The sequence below is a fragment of the Manis javanica genome, chromosome 3, assembly GCF_040802235.1.
Source record: "Manis javanica isolate MJ-LG chromosome 3, MJ_LKY, whole genome shotgun sequence".
NCBI lineage: Eukaryota > Metazoa > Chordata > Mammalia > Pholidota > Manidae > Manis > Manis javanica.
Window position 1 is genome coordinate 65,016,528 of NC_133158.1, and position 22,715 is coordinate 65,039,242.

The 22,715-nt window shown below is 38.6% G+C and overlaps 1 protein-coding gene across 4 annotated transcripts in view; it reads right to left on the bottom strand.

Annotated features, from left to right (window-relative positions):
• Positions 1 to 13,293: 13,293 nt before the first annotated feature.
• The window catches only part of GAP43 (growth associated protein 43), an 89,293-nt gene continuing 79,871 nt past the window's right edge, over positions 13,294 to 22,715 (bottom strand). For all 4 annotated transcript variants that reach the window (XR_012129195.1, XR_001853816.3, XM_017665362.3 and 1 more), the window contains one exon: positions 13,294 to 13,918. Coding sequence is in view for 2 of the 4 variants with exons in the window: in XM_017665361.3 (XP_017520850.1) it covers positions 13,830 to 13,918 (89 nt within the window). In the remaining 2 variants the exon portion in view is untranslated. The remainder of the gene's footprint in view (positions 13,919 to 22,715) is intronic.

Genomic DNA, 22,715 nt, shown 5'->3' on the forward strand with positions numbered 1-22,715 from the left:
TATTTATTTGACAAGATTGTTACGGTACCTGGCATTTAATAGGTACTCTGTAAAGAACAGCAATTAAAAGAGCTAGACTTTGCTCTAGAACAGGATTTATTTGTCAGTAGCTATTAATGAAAGCTATATATTTCTTTTTTTCCTGTTTCTGCTTTAGTGAACCAAGGTTAAAATCATATGCTTCTGTGTGATTGCTATGTTACCCCTGTGATTGAGGAGGGAGGAGGCACCGATGGGTGGTAGCAGGGCAGGGAGTTGGGTGAGTGGGTCTAAAGGTGGACAGATGCCCAAAGGCTGCAATGTGAAGCTGCTATTTTGAGAAATGTGAGGTCGTGTTATGCTTTATTCTTGTTTGCTGACACTTCACCCAGCCCTTCCATGGAGGCAACTTTTTATTCTTTTGAGCCTTGGTAGATACTCCTCTAGTGGAGACACTGGCAGAAAAATGACGTAGTTGGATCCCCTTTCCAGAATGTGCTGTTTTGCACTATGTTGCTTCCAGATCTGGGGAATGCAGGCAGGCTCCGGGGGAGCATTTTCTTCCCCCTCCTGGAGCCCGAAGGAAGCACCCACCATGCTGCTCATCTCCACCTGAACTGGCCACAGCTTATTTCCCTCTTCCAAGATCTCTTCCCTAATAGAGAAGGTGAGCATGCAAGACACAGCTAATGGTCCATGAAGATTTCAAAGGGAAAAGCCAAGGAACTCCGTAAAGCCTTGTACACTCTTCTGTTAACCAAAAAAAGGCTGAATAATGAAATGCTCAGAGGTACTAAGGCAATTCCAGAGCAAAACAGGCAGGTATAAAATAAAATGCTTTTCACCATGACAAAATCTCCACTTCCTCTCCAGCCTCTTTCTTGGCCAATTCTTTTCAGACATCCAACATCAACATTCTTGTGCCTGAAACAGCAAAAAGCCACTGGAAGCCAAATAGTGCAACGGTTAAAGACAAACCTTTCTAGTCTAAAAGCCCGAGTTGGAATATGGTTTTCTGGTTTCTCACCCTGACCGGCTATAGTCCTTTGGAAGGTATTTTAGCTCCAGGTCAGGATGAAGAAATTCAGGACGAGGGTGGTAGTGACACAGAACTCACTTGAGAACTGCATGGTAAGATTTAATAAGGCAAAGCTCATAAGTCTCAAAGCACAGACTGTTACCTATTAAATGTTCCTTCTTTGTATTATGTATTCCTCTTCCACTTCTTTTCCCTACATTCTAGATTCTCTCCTCCAAACTTCTTTCCAAACCGCAGCTGAGCGAGGCCTCTGCCCCATGGGTCAGGAGGCGGCCAGCATTTCCAGGGGCAAGCAGCTGGGGTCTGCCTGGCAGATGCAAATGTTGTAGCAGACCCAGTCCTCCTTCTAATGGTCCTGGGGAACAGAGCTTTTAAGCCCACACAAGCATGTGACAGGCCAGAAAGCCTCTATTAATATATTAATGGCCCCTGCGCTTTGGGGAGCAGTTAAGTCAGTAGGTGTGTTACAGGAGGTACCTTCTGCTTTCTGTTCTGGTGTGAAAATATGCCTCTTTTTGTTCCTTTTCTTTGGCTACCTCCAAGCAATATAAAAATCCCTCTGAGTGGTCAGACCAGCCATGTTTGTCATTTTCAACTCAGAGCCCCAGTGGGTATCTCTTTTGGACTCTGGCATTTGCTGGAGCAGGAGAAATTAGGACTTTATTTTCCCACTGCTGATCTCTGTGTAAACTCCTTGAGGGCAGAAATAACAGGCACTGACCAAGATGTTTTGGAATCAGCTAATTCTCCAGATTTCACAATCTTCTCTGAGCCATTGAAAAACAGTGCAATTTCGACTCCCAAACTGTCTTAGTTTCATCTGCTATAACGAATACCATAGACTGGTGGCTTATGAACAGGGCAATTTATTTCTCACAGTTCTGGAGCTAAAAAATCCAAGATTGAGGTGCCAGCACGGTCAGGTTCTGTGGAAGACCCTCTTCTGGGGTGTGGACTGCTGACTTCTCACTCTGTCCTTGTGTGGTGGAGGCCTCTTTTCTAAAAGCTCCTATCCCATCTATGGGGCCTCCATCCTCATGACCTAAGCACGTCTTAAAGTCCCCATCTCCCAATACCATCACATTGGGAGGTAAGATTTCAACACATGAATTGGGGCGGAGGGGGGAACATACTCTCAGGTTAAACACAAACAGTATTTCACGACTGCTTAATCGTCAGCCTCAGTTGTAGAAGTTGACTATGCAAAGAACACTTGGTCCCCGCTTTCAGTGTCTTAGAGTTCAATAAACAACTGAATTTAACATGCAACAGGCAATTAATTAGGTAAATGAGTGACTGCAATACACCGGAGTACTAGCACAGAGGTTAAGTGTCAGTGGCTAGATGCAGGTAGGAGGAGCCCTAAAGCAGATGGGGGCAGTCAGGAAAGACTCTCAGAGGTGGGGGGTCTGAACTGAGTCTTTAAATATGCATAAGAATTAAGCAATTGTTTGGTATAATGCACAAAGTCTAGATTCATTCAGAGCAAGTTCTTTCGAATGAAATGCTATGTACTTGATCTCAAATCACTTCTTTTTTTGAAGACTCCTGCCCACCTCTTCTATTACAAATTAATATCACCTGTTTTTGATCTTCTATAGCTCATTCACTTATACCTATAATTTAGATATTAAACAAAACCAAACCTTTCATTGCTGTTTTACAAGCGCTTCATATCCTTTCATTCCCAGTGAAATTGTAGGCTTCTTAAAAGTAGGGGCATTGTTAATATGAATTTTATATTTCCAATATTTCCTTTGTGGTTTTGTTACAGGTTACCTATCTGGAATGCAAAACGATGGGTTCTACTCCTGACTAAGTTTGCATGATGGGCTGAAGTTTTCATGGATAGCAATTGCGAGTTTTAGTTGCCCCACCTATAAAATGGGTATAATACCCCCCTTTCTGCCCCCACATGTGATTGTGTAATGTTAGTGATAGAATACTTCTAAAATGCTTCTTAAATATTAAAATACTGTAAAATTGGTTTACTGAACATGCCTCCTGATAACTGCCTTTTATTGCATATAATGCTAGACAGTCTATCCATTGCTCCCTGTATCAGTCCGGATAGATGAGTTTAGGCTGTAATAATGAATATCATCCAAATCTCAATGACTTGAACTGAAATATTCTTAATTGTTTAATATGTCGTCAACTGTGAGTGGGGGCTGGGAGCTCTGCTCTGGTGGTCGCTCAGGAACATAAGCAATCCGCCAACTACTATTTTGAGTACTACCAGTTGCAGAGACAAAAAGAAAGAATTTGAGAGTTTCACCTGGGCACATACTTGCTTCTGCCACTAAGTCACTTTTATTTACAACTCATGGCTAGAACTAGTCCCATGACCCACACACAGTCACAAGAAGAGCAATCCTAGCATATGGCCAGAAGACAGAGAGCTGTGAAGAGCTGATGGACAGCAGTGTTCTTGTGCTACAGAGTATTAATGGTCCACTGCCTTTGAGTAGCTCACAGTGTAGTGAAGATGGACAGATAAGGACTGCACAGTGACTGGAAGAAGAGGTGATTTCATGCACCTAAGGGACCCAGATAGTAGACCAATTCATTAATTCAAGAAACATTTATTGTGCCAAGAGCCAGGGACCCCAGGCACTCAGTCCCTGCCTGCAAGGATGGCCTTGCCAAGATAAAGAAAGAAACAAGAGCATGAATTAAGTACCACTTTTGTGCCAAGTTCTGGGGTATATTTCTGTTATAATCCTCTATTCTACACCACACTAATGTCCTTCATTGGTCAGAGATAGAAAATGAATGAGCAGCAAATTACAGCCTGGGAGATATGTAGCAGCATGAGTAGTGTATACACTGAATACTCTGGGTCCTGGAGAGACAACTAAATGCCTGGGGAATGTCTGAAAGGCTTCTCCATGGAGGTGACGTTTTTGCTGGGGCTTTTGAAAGATGAGTCAATATTTGCCATGCTGAAATCAATTCAGTCTAAGTGGTAATAAATGGGGCTTAAAAAGGCAAACAGCCAAGTTGTTTATCTAATGTCAAATGTCCCTATGATCACACATTTCTGTCTTCCTTGCCACAGCATCCTTCTAAATTCTCAGATTCAAAACCCTATAGGCACCCTAGATTTCTCTCTCTTTTTCACCCTTTACATCCCACTGGCAATCTATCACCAACTTCTGATAAATTCTTCCTCATGTTATTTCTCAGGAGTGCGTTACATGACCAAATCCCAGAGAGGGTAGTTGTCTGCAGGAGAGGAATGTTGCCTGGTGTAATCATGGACTTCCTATCTGCTTATGTCTCTGAAATAGACATGTTTTCCCATTGTCAGCAAAGCTTCAGTCAGTATCGTGGGAGAAGGGCAAAGCTGTTTTTCTCACCCAACTTTAGCAACTGCCAGTTTAGCTCTGCCTACTGCTGGCAAAGAAAGAAGGAAGAATGTAATGTGATTGTTTCTAAAGGCTAAACTGGAGCTGGAATAATAGTAAAGAGAACCCTACTTATAACAATGATGCTTCAGCATTTCCATATAGATGTTTCCTTCTTTTAGCTCCTTACAGAAATGTGAAGGAAGGTTTCATCTTTTTAAAAAATTCCATTTTCATTTGCTAAATGAGCCAGTGAGAGATGAAAAAAGAAAAAGTATAGAATATTAATATATATATTTTTGGACTCTGGATTTATGCTCTGCTCACTCTCTTAATTGTTCAACCTAGACAATCCAATCAGAATATGTTCTTTCCTTTTTTCAGTGGTCAGCATTTATAAATTTTATCATCAGCAGAAAAGCCAATTATCCTTTTTTTTCCTTAACTTATGATAAAATATAAAGACCAACCAATTACAAATGACCTGGAAATTTTTTCAGTGATGCACGATTCAGCTTGCTATTACTCTGCACAGCTTGAGAAAGCCCTCAGGTAGGGGTTTATCTATGTTGAGGAAAATTTAGCTAGCAGGATGCCAAAGCCACTGAGGAAAGCACCATTTTGCAGATGGCGTTACTCAAATTTTCTCAATTTACTCAAATTTCTCAAATTACTCAAATTTTCTAGGCAATTTCATTTTAACTGGATATAAATTAGTTATAATAAACCTAGAAGATGACCTCTAAACTAGGTTGGAGATGTTTGAAAGATTCTCCAATATTAGATTTGGAGGAGTCTTGAGTAATGGAGGGAACAGTAGCTGTTCTGAATCTACATAGAGAATGAAGGGAAATGTCCTCTCAGATATGTTTGAAAAAGATTCATGGGGAATAGGACCAGGGGTTCTCTGAGTAATAAAACAATGATAACCTGGAAAATGGACAGTTCAGAGATGGGCAGGAATATATTATATGTTTCCAGATTCCTAAAATGTAGATTTTTCATATGTTAGTTTCTAAAATGAGATTCATCTTCAAGCAATGTATATACCTAACATGACAATGTTCCTTATTTATTTATTTATTCTCTAATAAAAACTGATGCTGAGAACTATTTTATTGACTCTTTGTGTGAGATGTCTGTTAGAAGCTTTTGGCCAGTGTATTTATGTGTCATATATATTTTTGCATATTGTATTATAGTATAATATAATTGTAATATAATACAATACAATACAATATAATATAATATAATATAATATATAATATAATATAATTATAATGTAATATAAGATGATACTGTTGAGATGGAAGAATTCTTTGATATATTTTGCATATAATCCTTTATCAGATTAATATATGTATATCCAGAATATATCAAAGAATTCTTCCAATTCAAAGGTAAGAGTATATATATATATACACATATACATAGAAACATGTAAAATATATATAAAATATTTTCTTTCAATCTGTAGCTTATCCATTTTTTTACACTATCAAAGACAAGATATCTCAGAATCTGATGACATTCGTTTCATCAATTTTTTCTTTTATAAATCATTTTTGTGTAGAAATCTCTGCGTGTCTCAGGATTACCAAGATTTTCTCCATACTTTTTAGAACATTATATAGTTGCAGCTTTTACATTTAAGTCTATGATCCAGTTTGAGTTAAATTTTGTATATGATATGATGTAGGAGTTGAAGTTTATTTTTTCCACACAGATATCCATTGTCCTAGTGCCTTTTATTGAAACAAGTATCTTTACCCTGTTGAATTACCTTGGCTCTTTATCAAAAACTAATTGAACAAATAACTGTGGTCTATTTTCAAACTCTCTATTCCTTTCCTTTGAGATATAACAATACCATACTGTCTTGATCATTGCAGCTTTATAGTAAATTTTAAAATTGATAGTATAAGCTAGTTCTTTTTCAAAATTGTGTTGCCTATTTTAGGTCCTTTGCCTTTCCAAATAAATTTTAAATTCAACTTGTCAGTTTTTCCCAGAAAAGCTTGCTAGGATTTTAATCACCAGTGAAAGGCAAATAAAAAAAAACACAATAAGATACTTCTATACATTCATTAAGATGGCTAAAGCTATAAAGTTAGAAAATACCTCACTATATAATCCAGCAATTTCTCTCTAATTTACCCAAGAGAAATAAAAACATATGTTAACGTAGAGACTTGTGCATAAGTGTTAATATCAATTTAATTTATAGTAGCCTTAAACTGGAGACAGTCCAAATATCCAACAACAGTTTAGTGTATAAACAGACTGTATCCATACAATAGAATAATATTCAGCAATAGAAAAGCATGATCTATTGGTACATTAAACAACATGGATGAATCTCACTATTGGTACATCAAACAACATGAATGAATCTCAAAAAGGTGCTGTTTGAAAGAAACCAGACAAATGATTCTGTTTATATGATAATCTATAAAAGACAGTTCATTTACAGAATGCTAAAAAAAGGATCAATGATTGCTAGGGAGTTTGGGTAGGGTTGGACTGGACATTGTAAAAAAGGAAACCTTTGGGGGGTGATGGAAATGTTCTATATCTTGATTGTGATAAGGGTTATTTAGGCATATACACTTATCAAAGCCTACTGAACATTACAGTTAAAATATATACACATATATATTATACATCAATAGAATAGATTTTATATTTAATACAGTTGACCTCTATTTTTTCTTGAAACACTATGTTTTGCATAAAAGTAAAGAAATATTTTATTTTCCATCCAAGTTAAAGGAAAACCTTGAAATGCATACATATATATATATATGTAGTGTGTTCCAGGCAACAAAACTATACTAATTGTTGTTTCATTAAACACCCACTCTCACTGTAGCATAACAGTAATATATCCAGAGTAAATATTTGAAAACATTTGTTCAACATAGTTTGCTAATAGGAAAGGATTCGTGTTCATTAAGATGTATAATTGCTTTCATACCATATGCTGTTCTAATGTAAAATAAGGTGTTATATTTGAAAGAGACACCTATGATTTCAAGATGCGATTCCATCCCATATCCTGTTCCTAGCATATAACACGTTTTTAGACTTTCATCCAGAGTTTGGGGGTGAGGAGTGGGTCACTGGCATCCCTGGACCCCACTTCCCACCTTAGCTATATATTATCATTTTTTCCTCCTGTAGACATTATGGCATTTATGAAAATCTCTTAGCATTTTCAGTTTGTGATTAAATCTTGAAAATAACTGATCAACATGTGGGGAGAGAGGGAGCTATGTTAACATACATTGGACAAAGTCAGGAGTGGGGCAGGCAGGGCAAGGAGGAGGCTGTTGTGGCTGGAATCTCTTAGGGCTGAACTCTAGTGACTGAATCAAAACTTGTGAGTTTCATGTGGTCCCAGCTGCCCCAAGTTCATCACTGGGTAAGACATGTGAGGGTGCCGATTGTCAGCGAAATGCTTCTCCTCCATCTTGGACAAGGGGGTGGAGTTGCACCTTGGGGCTCCCATTGGACGTCTGCAAAACCAAAGGAAGGGAAAAGAAGGTAGAGACTGATAGGCAAGAATGGAAGTCCATTCATTCATTGATTCGTTCATTCATGCATGCATTCTTGAAGCATTTATGTAGTATCCACCTGTTATTTTCAGACACTCAGGTATCCAGAGTACAAAACTGAACAGTACAAAAATCCCACACCTTAGCAGTTCACCGTTTGGAAGGCATTGTCTATGAGGACAAGATGGGCTATGTCAGGGAGAGAAAGGCAGGGTTCATAGGTCCAGGCTGGCAGGAGGTCAGAAAGTTGGCCAGGGCGGCTCTGCGGAGCACTGTTGGCGACCTCCCAGGCTAAGGCAGAGGCTGACGTGCCCTCCCGGTTGGAGCTTCCTGCATCTTGCTGCTATAGAAGCTGGGTCTCAGGAGCTGCCACTCCATATGGCACCTGCGTGATGAGGGCTCCAGGGTCTCCATCTTCCTTTGCTCTGCTTACTCACTCAAGGAGGAATGGCACGGAGTACGCAGGGGGGTAGACAAAAAGTTCCTCCTTCATTTTCACCCTGCTTCTTTTTTCTCAACATGGTGGAAGAGAAATTTTTTAAAAAATGTAGTTCTTCCTCCCATGCTTAACAATAAATTCCAAGAGAGACAGATACTTTTACTCCCAAGTATAAAATTAAATATCCATTTTCGTCTTATCTAGAGTTTAAGTATCAGTTTGTACTCAGAGTGAGTTAATAAATGAGCACTTAGTTTCCACAATTCTTAGTAATAGTTCCAGTTTACAAGAAGCCTTAGTTGATCTGTTCCTTCAAGACCATGAGTTTTGCAGTAAGCGAGTCTGTCTAATTGCATCACCACATTCTTACTAGACAAACGCAGCGGTGCAGGGTGGCGAAAGTACACCAGGCATGGGACACTCATGGTTTGGTTTGGCAGGTCCAGTGTTATTATTGTGTAATGTATTTTCAGTGTTTGGGTAGGGCATGAAGTCTTCCATTCGCCACAGCCCTGACCAGCTTTGACCACATTGTTTATATGCAGGTGTTTTGTGTCTATACCTTCTCTTCAAAGCAAGGAAATTAAAGTAACCCTATTAACTTCCTAGGAATGTCAGATATTTAATTCCCAGGTCTTTATGGGCCAATGCACTCAAGCGTTACAGTCCCTGGGCACTGCTAAGAGCTTATCATTACAGCCGCCTAACGGTCAGCAGAAAATGTTTCTCCAGGAAAAGACGCTTCCAGCATTGCCTTTGGGAGCCTCAGGGCCAGGGTTAGGGTGTGGAAAGTCAGGCATTTGCCTCAAGTGTGAAATTTAAGGCCACATCAAAACAATTAGTAATTCAGATAACTACTATTTTGATGCAATATTTGAAGAATCAAAATTAATGCAAAAATATCTATGATATGAAAAACACCAACATTTCAAATAGAGACAGGTTGCTGTGTGTTTTACAACCCTGACAGGGGGAGGGTTTCTGAGCATAGTGTGCCAGCAGACTGGGCAATGTGTGGCTGGCTATAGTCCTGGCTTTGATGGTAGAGCTTTTATTAACTTGTCCACTCAGCTCAGAACATAATATTTTAATAACTGTATAAAGAGTTGCACTTTTTTCTTCTATTTTAGGCTTCAATAAGTCCCTGGGGACTGGCAATGGGAACCATGAATTTCAAAGTCCTCTGTTTCTAATTCAGCAATCTGTATGAAAATGTCTACAAAATGTAAAGCAGTTTATGAAATAGTATGTGCAGCATGGGCCCATTTTTGTCTTAAATATACAGCTATATGTACATATGGCTATAGATAAATAGCTGAGTGGTATATGGGAAAGGAAGAAGGCAGAGAAGTAGACAGACTACATCAAGCTGTATCTCTAAATGTTAAAATGCTCAGTTCTGAATGGTAAACTGTGACCTATTTTCATTTTCTTTATTTATATTATCTACCTTTCTATAATGAAACAGCATTATTTGAGTAATTAAACAGTAAAATTATTTTAAGCTTCCTGTGACAATCTCATGTGCTGTCCTAGCCTGATCATATGCGATGTGAGGTTAACTTGAAACAGTTTTCTTTGTATGGAGGCATCTCGCTTCATCAAAAAAGTACCATCTGCAACACTAAACATGCTGTAATTACCAACAGTGACACATAGCTTTAAAAAAACAAATCAGGTAACCAATCTGCTGGAAAATGTATATTCAAAATGTTCTTGCCACTTTAAGAGAATTCTCCCAAGAGCATTTAGCGACTCATAATTCTCATAGCTATAATCTTATCCTAATCCCCAATGACTGTGAATTTCTTTCCAGGAAGAAAGGACAAAATTGCAATTATATAGGAGCAAATATGTGAGTGAAAGAGGTGGTGGGTGTGGATGCAGGCCTTGCCTACATGATAGGCAGGCATGAATTTTAATCCCCTAGGAAAAAAGTTAAGTGAGTTTTTTTTTTTTAATGAAGAAAGCCCACATTTCTAATGTTCATTAACTAACATTTAGCTAGAAGGGCCACCCGTCATTAAATTATTTTTATAGGCAGCTTAGTAGAAGCTGTGTTTCCATGACAACAGATAATGTATGGAAAGGTAAAAAAAAAAGTTAATGGAATTTGTGGTGATCTTAATAATGTTCTATGGAAATCATTCATTAATCTGATTTTTCTGTTGCTTAGGCTTCCATGCCAGCTGCAGAACAGACTTTCCTGGGGCTGGCTGATGTTGGAAATAATGCATTTTTGATACCCCAAAAGTGCCTCTTCCATAGGGAGTTGAAACCAAGAATTTGATAATCCCTCCCTGTTCTCCTGTAAACTGAATATGGAATGCGACCATTGTAAAAGACCATTAAATCCCCTCAAACTGACCAAGGAAAGTGAAGGATTGGTCAGAGCAGTAGACACAAGCTTGTCATTATTTTCTTCCAAAAACTACATTAGCAGATTTGCTCATGAATTAAATGTCTTGAGGAAAAGAGGGATCAGGCTGCTTTCTAAATTTCTGACTTAGGCCCATGTGTGGATAATGGTGGACAAGATTGAAGGATGAGCAAAGTGTGAATGGGGTTATGGAAATTGTATTACACTGTGACTGAACATTTTATACCCAAATAATACAACTACCAAAAGACTTTACTTTATGCGGACAGGGCCACGATTTTGTGATCAATGGGACATTGGGGCTGATGCCTAGAATATAGTCTAATTACTATTTGAAAAAAAACCACCTGTCAATATTGAGGCCTCTTTTCCTTACCCTCAGATTAGTTTTAATTAAAAAAAAGTAATCCAGATGTAGATAATTTAGAATCAACAAATTATGTTGTTTTCCAAATAGTATTAGGAATCTATTTGCTTCTATGTCTTGATATATGCTTCCCAGTACCACCCCTGATTTTGTGTGTATTATATATAAGTTTGGGTCACATTGTTTTGTATCATTGTGAGGGCTGCAATTATCCTTGATACATCTTTTAGGATTATTAGGAGTCTGACTCCTCAAGACTTTATATACCAAACAAAAATATATATTAATAAGTAAAAAACAAAATTCCAATTCTGACATAACAAGACCATTAAACAGTCTGTATTAATACAGACTTAAAGTATCATGTGCTATTGTTTTCAGTATGACTATGGATTCAGTGGAAGGTTAGAATTATACTTTGAAGAAGATGTTGAACTGTGCTAAGTCATACGTACGTTGCTTTGAGGTATAGATATGGGAGAGGAAGCATTTATTTTACCAAAACAAAGTGAGGTAAAACAGAATTCCTAAAGCAATATACTGTTGATATGGCTCCAAACCATGGATGACCACTTCCAATACTTTATCCCATGCCTGATGAGACCCTAATCAGATCACAACTGAGTCTCAGATACTTGCTCTGAAGTCTGCTGTGGAAATCACACCAACTCAGAATGAAGTCAAAACTCTTCAATGGTTTTAATGTTAGCGATGTCTTCTGACCCTTTTCTTTGTGGTTATTTCTCCCAATGAAAATTTCTACTCAGTAGTACCAGTGACAAGGAAAACCCCTTCGTCCAGCGAGGATTCATTCTTCTTGTGTTTTCCCTCAAACACACAAGTTGAGTAGCATTATCAAGGGGTAGGATCAGTTATATGCATAACCTTCATTATCGTGAAGGCTTTGACACAATTTTCTTTTCCTTGCTAGGACATTCTGAGTGCAGATGACTGTAGGAAGCTGAAGGGAGTGCACTGGCCATGCTTGTCCATAGGAGGGAACTCAGGGTCAGGTTAGAGTATGACTTATTAAGAATTTGTGCCAGGATTCATTTAGGAAATTTAGGGGGAAAAGAACAGCACCAGATATTATGAGACTTATGGACATTGCTGTTTCTCATAGGAGTCACTTACTTTCTAAGAGAGAGTATTTAGAAAACAGGAACCTGAAGGAAATTTGAAAAGGATAGAAGTGCTAAATGCATGCCTTTTCTTTATATACAGTCGCCATTGGCAGGAACAATGATTATAACTAATCAAGAGCCTGACAGCTGCTTTGTATGGGCATAATAAGTTCATAAGCTGCAAAACATAGAATGGACACAGAAGTTCATAAGCTGAAAAACATAGAATGGACCATATCAATACATGGCTTAAAATAAATCATCTAAACAAAAGCCTGGGTTTTTCTAAGAGTTACGCATGTCTCTATAATACTGAACTTAGCAAAACCTAGAATAACCTTATATTGGATACTTCTGAGTCATGAAAATACTCTGAGATACCTTTTAGTAAGAGCAAGTCTTAGTGACTGTCATGGATTGAATTTTGCCCCTCGTTCCCAAATTCTTATGTTGAAATCCTAACTGGCAGTACCTAAGAGCGTGACCTTACTTGGAGATTGGGTCTTGGCAGAGGTGATAAAATTAAGATGGGGTCATTGGCACAGGTCCTGATCCAGTATGACTGTGTCCTTGTAGAAAGGGCGAATTTGGACGTAGAGATAACCATAGACGATGTGGAGAGATGCAGGGAGAAGATGGCCATGTTAAGCCAAGGAGAGAGGTCTGGAACCTATCCTTCTCTCAGAGCCCTCAGAAGGAACCAAACCGTTGACACCTTGATCTTGGATTTCAAGTCTCCAGAACCGTGAAAAAATAAATATCTGTTGTGTAAGCCACCCTGCGTGAGGGACTTTGTTACAGTAGCCCTGGCAAGCTCACACAGCACTCCATGACCTCCTCCAGGCGGGCCACTGGTCCTACCGGGGGCCTTAGGCCCCTTCTTTCTCATCAGGGTCTTTGGTGTCAGGCTGGAAGGCCAGGAAGATGATGAAATGTAAGACCCCAATATATCAAACCAGTGGATGAGAAGGTGGAACAGAAACACAGAGCCATTGGGGGTTGATTACTCTCGTGATTTATTATTATTCAGATTGAAAAAGGAGCCTTAGAGCCGCAAGTTACGCTAATTGGCACATTTGCTTTATTTATTTATTTTCAAAACAAAGTGGATTTTAGATTTTTTTTCCTTTTTGTTCATTCCATCACATTGAAAGGAGGAAAAGAAAAATGGTTTTGAATTCACTTGGTATTTTTGACTCCTCGGATGAATGGAACATTGCACACACACTTGGAACAGAGAGATAGAGAGGAAAGTGGACTCCCACAGGGCCACACGCACCAGATCAAAAAACTTGGATACAGTGCAAGAATTTCCCAAAATGATTGGATCATCATTACCAAAAACTCGCCATAACAACACCAAGAAACAAAAAATGTTTAAGCCACACTGTTTGACTTGGGGTCTTTCCTGCTTTTTTTTTTTTTTTAAATGTTTGCCACACAGAGAGAAAGAGGGCTGGCGGGTGGGAGAGGACGGACTCACAGACGTGAGCAGGACAGGAAGGGAGACTTCAGAGGGGAGCTGAGAAGAGGGTGGGAGAGACAGGGCTCAGGAGAGGGGAGGGTGGGGATGTGGAAAGCCATTTCTTAGAGTTCAGGCATGTTCTTGGTCAGCCTCCCGTTCTTCTCCTTGACCCTCATCCTGCCGGGCACTTCCCTTAGGTTTGGTTTCATCTACAGCTTCTGAGGAAGAAAACAAGATGGGGGTTGGGGGAGAAAGGTAGTTAGTATTTTCTCTCATCTGTTCATATGATTGTGAGATGCATTTCATCTTTTCATACCACTTCATGAGAGACTTAAGGTTAAGAGGCACTATTGCTAGTCCAGTGATATAGTTTCCAAGTTCAGAGGAGTTTACCTCCAGGAGGCTGTTCAGTAACACATGTGGAAGATCTCAAGAACAAAGTTATAATATTGGGGGCAAAGAGTCCACTAAACATAAATCACATGGTCTTTAATCTCTCAGCCTTACAATCAAGGTATCCATATGCAGGCTTTTGCTATAGGGACTCAGCAACAGTCTCCTTACCTTTTACATCAATGTCAGACTAGTTGTGACAGAGACTTTATGTGGATCATTGAACAGCCATTCTAACTCTCTCACCTCTTATTTCCAGTATTACAAAGACTAAAAAGTGAAATATCTCAATTTTCAGCTCCCCTTGGAGCTAGAGGCATCCATGTAACAATGTAACACAGTTAAATGGCCCACTAGATACAGGATTCCTGGGGAGGACTCCAGAGGAGGTCCTGCGGACTTTCTTCTATTCCTGATGACTAAGGCGTCAAACAGCACCTAGTAGGGTAGCAGCCATCTTGTGACCATGAGGACAAGAACTATCACTAAGGATGGTGGAGCAGAAAAATAGAGGAAAAAACCCTGCTATTGAGTGACTATACCACTCCTGGACACCTTTTCCTCAGACTTTTTCTTATTATGTGAGAAAATTACTAATGTCTTTAAACCATCGTAGTAGTTTTTAGTTTCTTGCACTCAGAAACAGTCCAACTGACTACACTTATTCATGAACAAGGTGCTTTGCTTACCAAGGAAGACTTGGCATCTTTGTAAAGAGTCTTCAGGTAGCCGGTGACTTTTCTAATAACTCTCTGCCTGGTTTCCGGATAGAACTCGGACAACTGATTTCACACCACAGATAGTTTACTAATTTGCCAGCCAGTGGAAACAAGATTCATTTTTCCTGAAATCACCTGTAATATGAACCTAAACTCCCTGTGTCTGGAATTCTGAAGTCTACGCCCTGGTTCAGTGTTTTGCTAGGAAAACTCGTAAGACTCAGCATATAGTCCTATTCATGGCTATGACTTACTACAGTGAAAGGATACAAAGAAAAATCAGCAGTGGGAAAAGCTGCATGGGGTAAAGTTCAGAGGAAACCAGGCACAATCTTCCAAGAGTCCGCTCCCCATGGAGTCATACAAGATGTGCTTAATTCCTCCAGCAGTGAGTTGTGACATGTATGAGATGTCATCTACCAGGGAAGCTCCCTGAGCTTACAGGTCCAGAGTTTTTGGAGGCTGGTCATGTAGGTACCCTCTCCCTACCAGGTACCAAATCCAGACTCCCAGAAGGAACAAAGATATCCAGCATAAACCACGTCATTTGCTAACAGAGTTTAGGCACAGTTAGTACTTTCAGTTAGGTAAAAGTGAGAACCCTCTCAAAATCCAAGTTCCCAGATACCAGTCAAAGGTTGGCTTCACAAGCTGCCTTTGTAAGAATGGAGAGATACTGAGACTAGAGAAATGAGGGCCTTTTAGGAGACCACTACAAGAACTCATATAAATGTGCCTCTTTCAAGTAGGTCAGCTATATATTTATATTCAGATAAAGCTCAATATTTCTATCCACTGCTGGAAATATATTTGTGGGATTCCTTCTTTGGAACAGCTATCTAATAACATTCTTTTAAGTCTCTTCAGTAGCAGAAGATGCTCATCTCCTTGAAAATAGATTTGGATTTTAGCATCAAATGAGGCTGGCCTGGTAAATAAGGTAGCAGCTATGATGGATAATTTTATCTTACTATGACTCATTTTTGACTAAAGTTTTTAAGTTTGATTTATTTGGGGGGTTTGTAACTGTAAGTTATTTCCAGATGCAGTTATTCTAGTAAAGCCACCTACTACTACTCACAGAGGTATTTTAAGGCCATAGCCTTTCAAGGTTGCCATTATTTACACTTAAAGAACCAGGACACCAATCATATTTTCCAGGAAACATTTGGAGATGAAAATTAACTCAGTTCTGATCATGGTGATACTCTATGCACCAGGGCTGCTCCTCATGGATTGCAGAACTTTGATACACTAACAAGTCATTTAAGTTTCTTCCAGAAAAATGCTTTCAGATTTATTTCAACATGATCCTATTACAGCAATTTGGAATTCTTCCAGTGAATTCACTTACTTCCTTAGCCCTGCCCAAACCTTTGAATACCACAGCTATGCAAGAAACAATGTATTTATTTAGTGCTCTCTTCAAAGTGCAAGAAAAAAAGTCACAATATTGATTTAAACTGCTCAGAAGTACATAGAAGGATCAGTTGACCAACAAGAGAAGACCTCAAACCTTTCTCTCTAAAATAAAAACTTGAGAGCTATTATATAGATTAGAGGGAGCTTAGGAAAATCAAAAGAAGAGGTGTAAGTAGGATGGGTAAAATGAGAAGAATTGTCTATTTGTGGAATAAGGGAACAAGATTCAAAAAGGAGAAACAAAAGAACAAAGATTCCAGTAATTCTGGGAAGCAGCCACACTTCCTGCTCCCTGTTGGAGTCAAATCAGGTTAAATCCTCCCAAGTCCCCCACTTTCTCTCATCATCCTTTGCCTGGGCCTAGGAGAAAAGGTGAAACTTGGCCCACGTCTGTTTATTGTAACAGGAGGTTGCAGCTGTCTAGTCCATATTAAAAGAGTTTCAATATCTACATATTTGTTCCTTCAAATGCTATAAAGTATTTGAAATGTAATTTATTTATTAATCTATTTGTTCAATAAATTGTTATTGAGCACCTGCAACGCACCAGGCATTCTTCTAGGTATTGAAGCAAACATCCTTGCTCTCATTAGGCTTTTAATGACATACCTTTAACAGACAAGGAAATCCACAACCACAGAATGTGAGCATGAGAGGACTCTCTGAGATTATTCAGTCACTAGATCATAACTCTTCAAAGGTGACAATATCCATTTCTGCTCAACTTTGAACCCCTATGTCCAGCACAGAACCCAGTGTAAGGGAGGCTCTCCATAAATATTTAGTGAATGAAAGAATGAATGGACAGCCTCATTTTATAGGTGAGAAAACTGAAGGCCAGGTACATAAGGATATTTTTCCTAGAATCATATGGTTTTCTCACAACCAAGCCAGCACTAAAACCTTGGTCTTCTACTAGTCCCGATATACTTTCCCAGTGTCTATTTCAACCAGAGGAGGTCAAGGTCCAATCCATGTTATCAGCTCAGCACTAGCAAATAAGTAGCCAAGTCCATAGGCCTTTAGTGACCTACAAAATTTCTGAGATTAAAAGCAAATTGTTGACTCCAAAATGTAAAAGAAAAAACCATAAAATTAACACTGATGAAGTTCAATTAGATCCCTAGAAAAGGGAACATATCAATCAGCTGGAACTCAATTAAGCTGAACATGTACAATTACATAAACATTATATTTTACATGAGAGTAATTTATTTGTTTGATATTATTGGATAATGAGCAAGGGTATCATCTTTGTGTTAGATGAAGGGATGACTAGTTAGTGGAAATAAAATGTGTCAAGTCTCTGGAATCAATGAATTTTTATAGGCCACCAAGAAATAATGGGAAGAAAAATTGTGGAGGGAAGAAATAATCTAAAGTAATGATCTTTCACAATCACAAAAGTGAGGCAAGCTAAAAACCCATAATAATATTTGCAAAAATTTTATTTTTACAAAAAAAAATCCTTTGTAAATAAAGGACACAGCAATCAGATGTGGACTACATGACTACTCTAGCTAGATCCACTTTGATGGAAGACTGTATGAGACTGAGAACAGTTTTAACCTTAGACAAAGGGGAGCTTACTGCAACTAGAATCTAAATGATATATAAATGGGTCCATTGAGCCTGAATGAAAAAGAAAACTTCTGGATATTGCTAACATGTTCTTACTCTGACTGATATTAACTCTAGACAAGTCGCTGTAGTTAATAAATCATGTTGACCATATAGTTGTAGATCAACATTTTCTTATCTGCTATATTCTTATGCCTCACTGCCTGGAGAAAAAGCCAAAAATTATGACTTTCCTGATGCCTTGTATAAAGGATTTCACTATAGCTAACATATTTGGGTTCTTGGCTATATGCTCACAACAATTCTAAGCATACTTGTATCATTTCATCTCATCTTCACAGCTATTTTAATGATCCCATTTTACAGCTGGAGAAGCAGAGGCACAGTAAGATGAAGTAACTTACTTAAGGACACACTGTTTGTCAATATGGTAGCAGTGAATTTCAGCCTAATGTAGAGCCATATGCACAGCTTCGGTTTTAGATTGCCCTCCCACCCTGACCTTCACCCAAGAAGGATGCATGGGCTCAGAACACAAGAACAGAAAGTCCGTGGGTGTGTAGGCCTGGAGCCTGCAAAGCCTAAAAACTGGTCTTGGTAAATGCAGCTCAGAATGGAGGGAAGAACCTTGATTAGTCTTGAGTAATATGAAATCTGGTCTTGGTACTTAGTGGCACTAATTACATATTTGCACATGCTAGAGATAAGTTAATATGCAATCTTTAGTATTTTCTGCAAAAACTTTGATCATCATTGGTGACTGTCAAAGATAGATGAATGGCTGAGGCCAGCTGGTCACTCCAATTACCATGATCCAATTAGGGTAAATAATCACATTCCCTGTCTAGAGGATCAACCTCCCTCTGAGAAAGTTACTGCTTAAGAAGAGGCTGTAGAAGCCAAAGATTGAACTGAGCTTTTCAGTACCAAGTGACACAGAGCAACTGAGGCAGCAAATGGGCCTGGAGTTGGCAAATGAGGAAAACCTGGAGTTGCTGATTTGAGAGTTGTAATTCATCAAGTTCAAGAGTAGAGAGACTTTTTTTTTTTCAGGTTAGCTCTGAATAGTATTTTTGCTTATAGTAAACATGGAAACCTAATACTATAATTAAGACATTATAGGAAAAGCAAGATTAAATGAATCATATAACCTATGATATATATATATATATATGAAGTGAAATTACCCTCACTAAGAGTCATTACTATTTTACCTAGTGATAGCTTCTCCCCAAAAAACAGTCTTCACGAGGGGAAATCAACCCCCCAAATCCAGTTTTACTGAGACAAAATGTGTTCTCCAAAACAAACCAAAAAACCAAAAAACAAAAACTGATGATGCATTTTAGCAGTTTGGTCTAAAAGGGGAAAAAAGTTTCTTTTTAAACAATGAAACTTGGCAATTTTTATTATTATATTAAGTGTATTACACAATTAAATTCTCAAGAATTATATTCAGCCAATTTGAACAGATGATGTAAGAATCTGGTAGAGCTGTAACTTTCTCTGACAATTTAGGCTTGACACAAGCCTTACTTCTTCCAGACCCAAAGACCTCTTAGGAATCATCATTTCACTAGCAGCCTTGGTCATTTCTGTGTTAACATAAAGTTACCATGATAGACAGTAAAGTTATGTATTCTTAATGTTCTAGAGTTAATGATGCTTCAAAAGGGAAGAAGAAAATTCAGTGAGAGATCCTGGGCCTTACTACGCCACACACTGTTCTGTATATTACAGCAGTGGTGGTACAGTGATGAAAATATCAAACACATCTCTCTAACTTCTTGGAATTTTCATGTTAGTAATTACTAGCATATTTATATGACGTTACTTACCGTCATGTATAGTGTTTGTTGGAGAAGGAGTTGTAAAGCGAAAAGCAGTAGCTCAATAGAAATTCAGCCCAAAGGGGCATAATTTCTCCTGGGCCACTTCCAGATGTGCAAAATTGAGTATCTTTAATGAATCTCATAGTTTTAAAATACGGAAAACCCTAGTAGTTTTCACATTTGTGACCCACAACCATCATTCCTAAGAAAGATCAAGACCATATTAACACAGCAATGAAGATGGAAGTCAGTTCTCTACCCATTTGGCACAGTGTGATGGCAGCCTTAAAAGAGTACAGGGACCTGAGTGGATGATTTCACAGTGGTCCTTGAAAGATGGAAGACAAACCAGCTCTCTGATCCTTGCTGAAATAAATTCTGGAAGCAGCTTTTGACTTCATGCATTCCATTCATTTCCTCGAAAGGGTGAGAATAGCACGCCTGCACATTGTTTTGGGGAGCGAGCATATGCGGCAGCGGCTGCCTGAGTGCTCAGCCAGGCAGCCCGGCTGCAGTGTTGCTGGAGGGATGGCGGTGTTCCCAGCTGCCATCGCCTACACTGAGCTCTAATGGCCCTGTTTACTGGCTCCAGTCCAGGCCCCTCCACAGCCCTACATTACTGAAATTAGGTTGAGTGGATTTCCAAGTAAAACATTATCTCTTGGGACCTGCCCAGCTCTCCCCAGCCTTGTCAACATTGATTAAATAGAAGCTGCTATCATCCTGGGGCCATGCCCACAATTACTCTACCAATCACCACTGGGCTGGGGTGTTTGCTCCCTTCCCTTTTTATTTTCACTTCTCTTGAATATTAAGCATCATCACCTCAAAGGAAAGTAACAAAACAACATTCTGTAGCTAACTCACATATGTCCCTTTGTTACTTACAGGGTCTTCCTCTGGACCTGTGCACAAGGTGCCAATTGGCCAGGGGCATGGCTTTTGGTGGTCACAGGGATCCACATTTTTAGTTCGTTTTTTTTTTTTTGCCATGCTTTACACTTTAAGTTCCTTTCAAAGCACTAAGCCAGTATATACTATTGTAATGTCAACAGACTGGTACAAATATCACCTATGCCCCACCCCTCGCTTTCTGAGTCTTTGAAAGAGAATAATCCTATTACTTATAACACTACTCATTTGAGAATTCTAAAGAGTAACAAACGAGAATTTTACCAAGGAGAAAAGGCAGCATGGAGGAGTCCCAGTGATATCCGAAACATATACACATGTCTACTCTTTCTCTCAAGAGTTTAGGGCTAGGATCAAGCTGATCTGTATTCTAGCCTTGATTTTTCCACCTATTGATCACATGATCTCAAGCACTTATTTTTCATTTCTTTGACTCAGATTCCTAACCTATAAAAAATAAGGATAATAATGACTGCCCCACAAACACAAGTTGTTAGGAGGTTGAAGGAAGGTAGGTGAAAATACTTCATAAAACTTAAAGTGCAGAATGCAATGTGTTGAGATTCTAATTCCACCTGTGGGATTTGGGTAAAAAACACCCCTTAAATTTAACAGTCTTCTCTGTGAAGGAAAAAAGCAATTTCCCAAAGGAAAAAAAACTTTCCCCAGATAAATGATGGTAAAAGATCTTCTCTAGCATATTCCTGTAAGTCCCCGACTCTGATCAGAAAACAAGGACATAAATTGATTTATTAATAGAAGTACTTAGTTATAGTAGTTGGGAAAAAATCTAGGATATCTAGCCTTTGGAACAAAATTTAGTGGTTTTTCTATTTTTTTTTTTTTTGTAATAGAAATGACCCAGAGATTTGTTTTAAATTAAAACAAAAGTTGAAGAAGATACGTGTGGATGGGCCTAGAAAACTTCATAAATATTCTTTATTCAAAATGTCTACCAAACTATCAAAAGTTAGTATTGTACTTTGACTGGAAACACAAGGGAAGATCAAAAATTATAATTTATGTGGCTTGCATAGTCGCCTTAAATCATTTTTGGAACAATACGGGATACATATATAAAATTAAATGGTGCTAACATTATTTCTTACCATTATTACAATGAATAAGTCAACTTTCAAAGGTTAAACTTCAAAACAAAAATTTGGGGGTATTTTCACTGTAGCCTTACAGTCCTCCTTCTAAAGCTAAAGACAAGCTGAGCTGGCAGCTGAGTCTGCGATCCCCTGAGGCATAGCTTCTGTTAGCCAGTGGTGGGAATGGAAGGATGAGTCAGCATAAACACCCATGGCTCTTAGAACACAGAAATTTTGAGCAGGGCCGTGTCAAGGACAGAAAACTGATGTGATATCAAATTTTGCTAATCACAGTGATGATGATCAGAAGCAGTTCAGCCTAGGAATTAAGCTTTTTTTCTCATTTCTGTAGAACTGTGTATTTTTTAAAAAGTTTGAAGTCTCATCTGACAGGAGTTGAACTCTGCATCCCCCCCTTTTCACTTTATGGGATCTCAGTGAGAACTCAAGCTAGTCAAAAATCTTAGTTTATTTCTCTACCATTTACAACTCAATTGTCTAAGAAGCCAGGCAGATAATATTAATATGAAAATCTGGCCATATGTAAAAACAATGGTGGGGTCGAAAGGTGTTCAAAAAATTTTTTCAATTTGGAAAAATTAAAGGTGGTGGAATGAGATATCACGTCCCATCAGTTAGGACAGCCAACATCCAAAACACAAACAACAACAAATGCTGGTGAAGATGTGGAGAAGGGGAACCCTCCTACACTGCTGGTGGGAATGTAAATTAGTTCAACCATTGTGGAAAGCAGTATGGAGGTTCCTCAGAAAACTAAAAATAGAAATACCATTTGACACAGGAATTCTACTTCTAGGAACTTACCTTAAGAAAACAGGATCACAGATTCAAAAAGACATATGTACCCCTATGTCTATCGCAGCACTATTTACAATAGCCAAGAAATGGAAGTAACCTAAGTGTCCATTCATAGATAAATGGATAAAGAAGATGTGGTACATATACACAATGGAATATTATTCAGGCATAAGAAGAAAACAAATCCTACCATTTGCAATAACATGGATGTAGCTAGAGGGTATTATGCTCAGTGAAATAAGC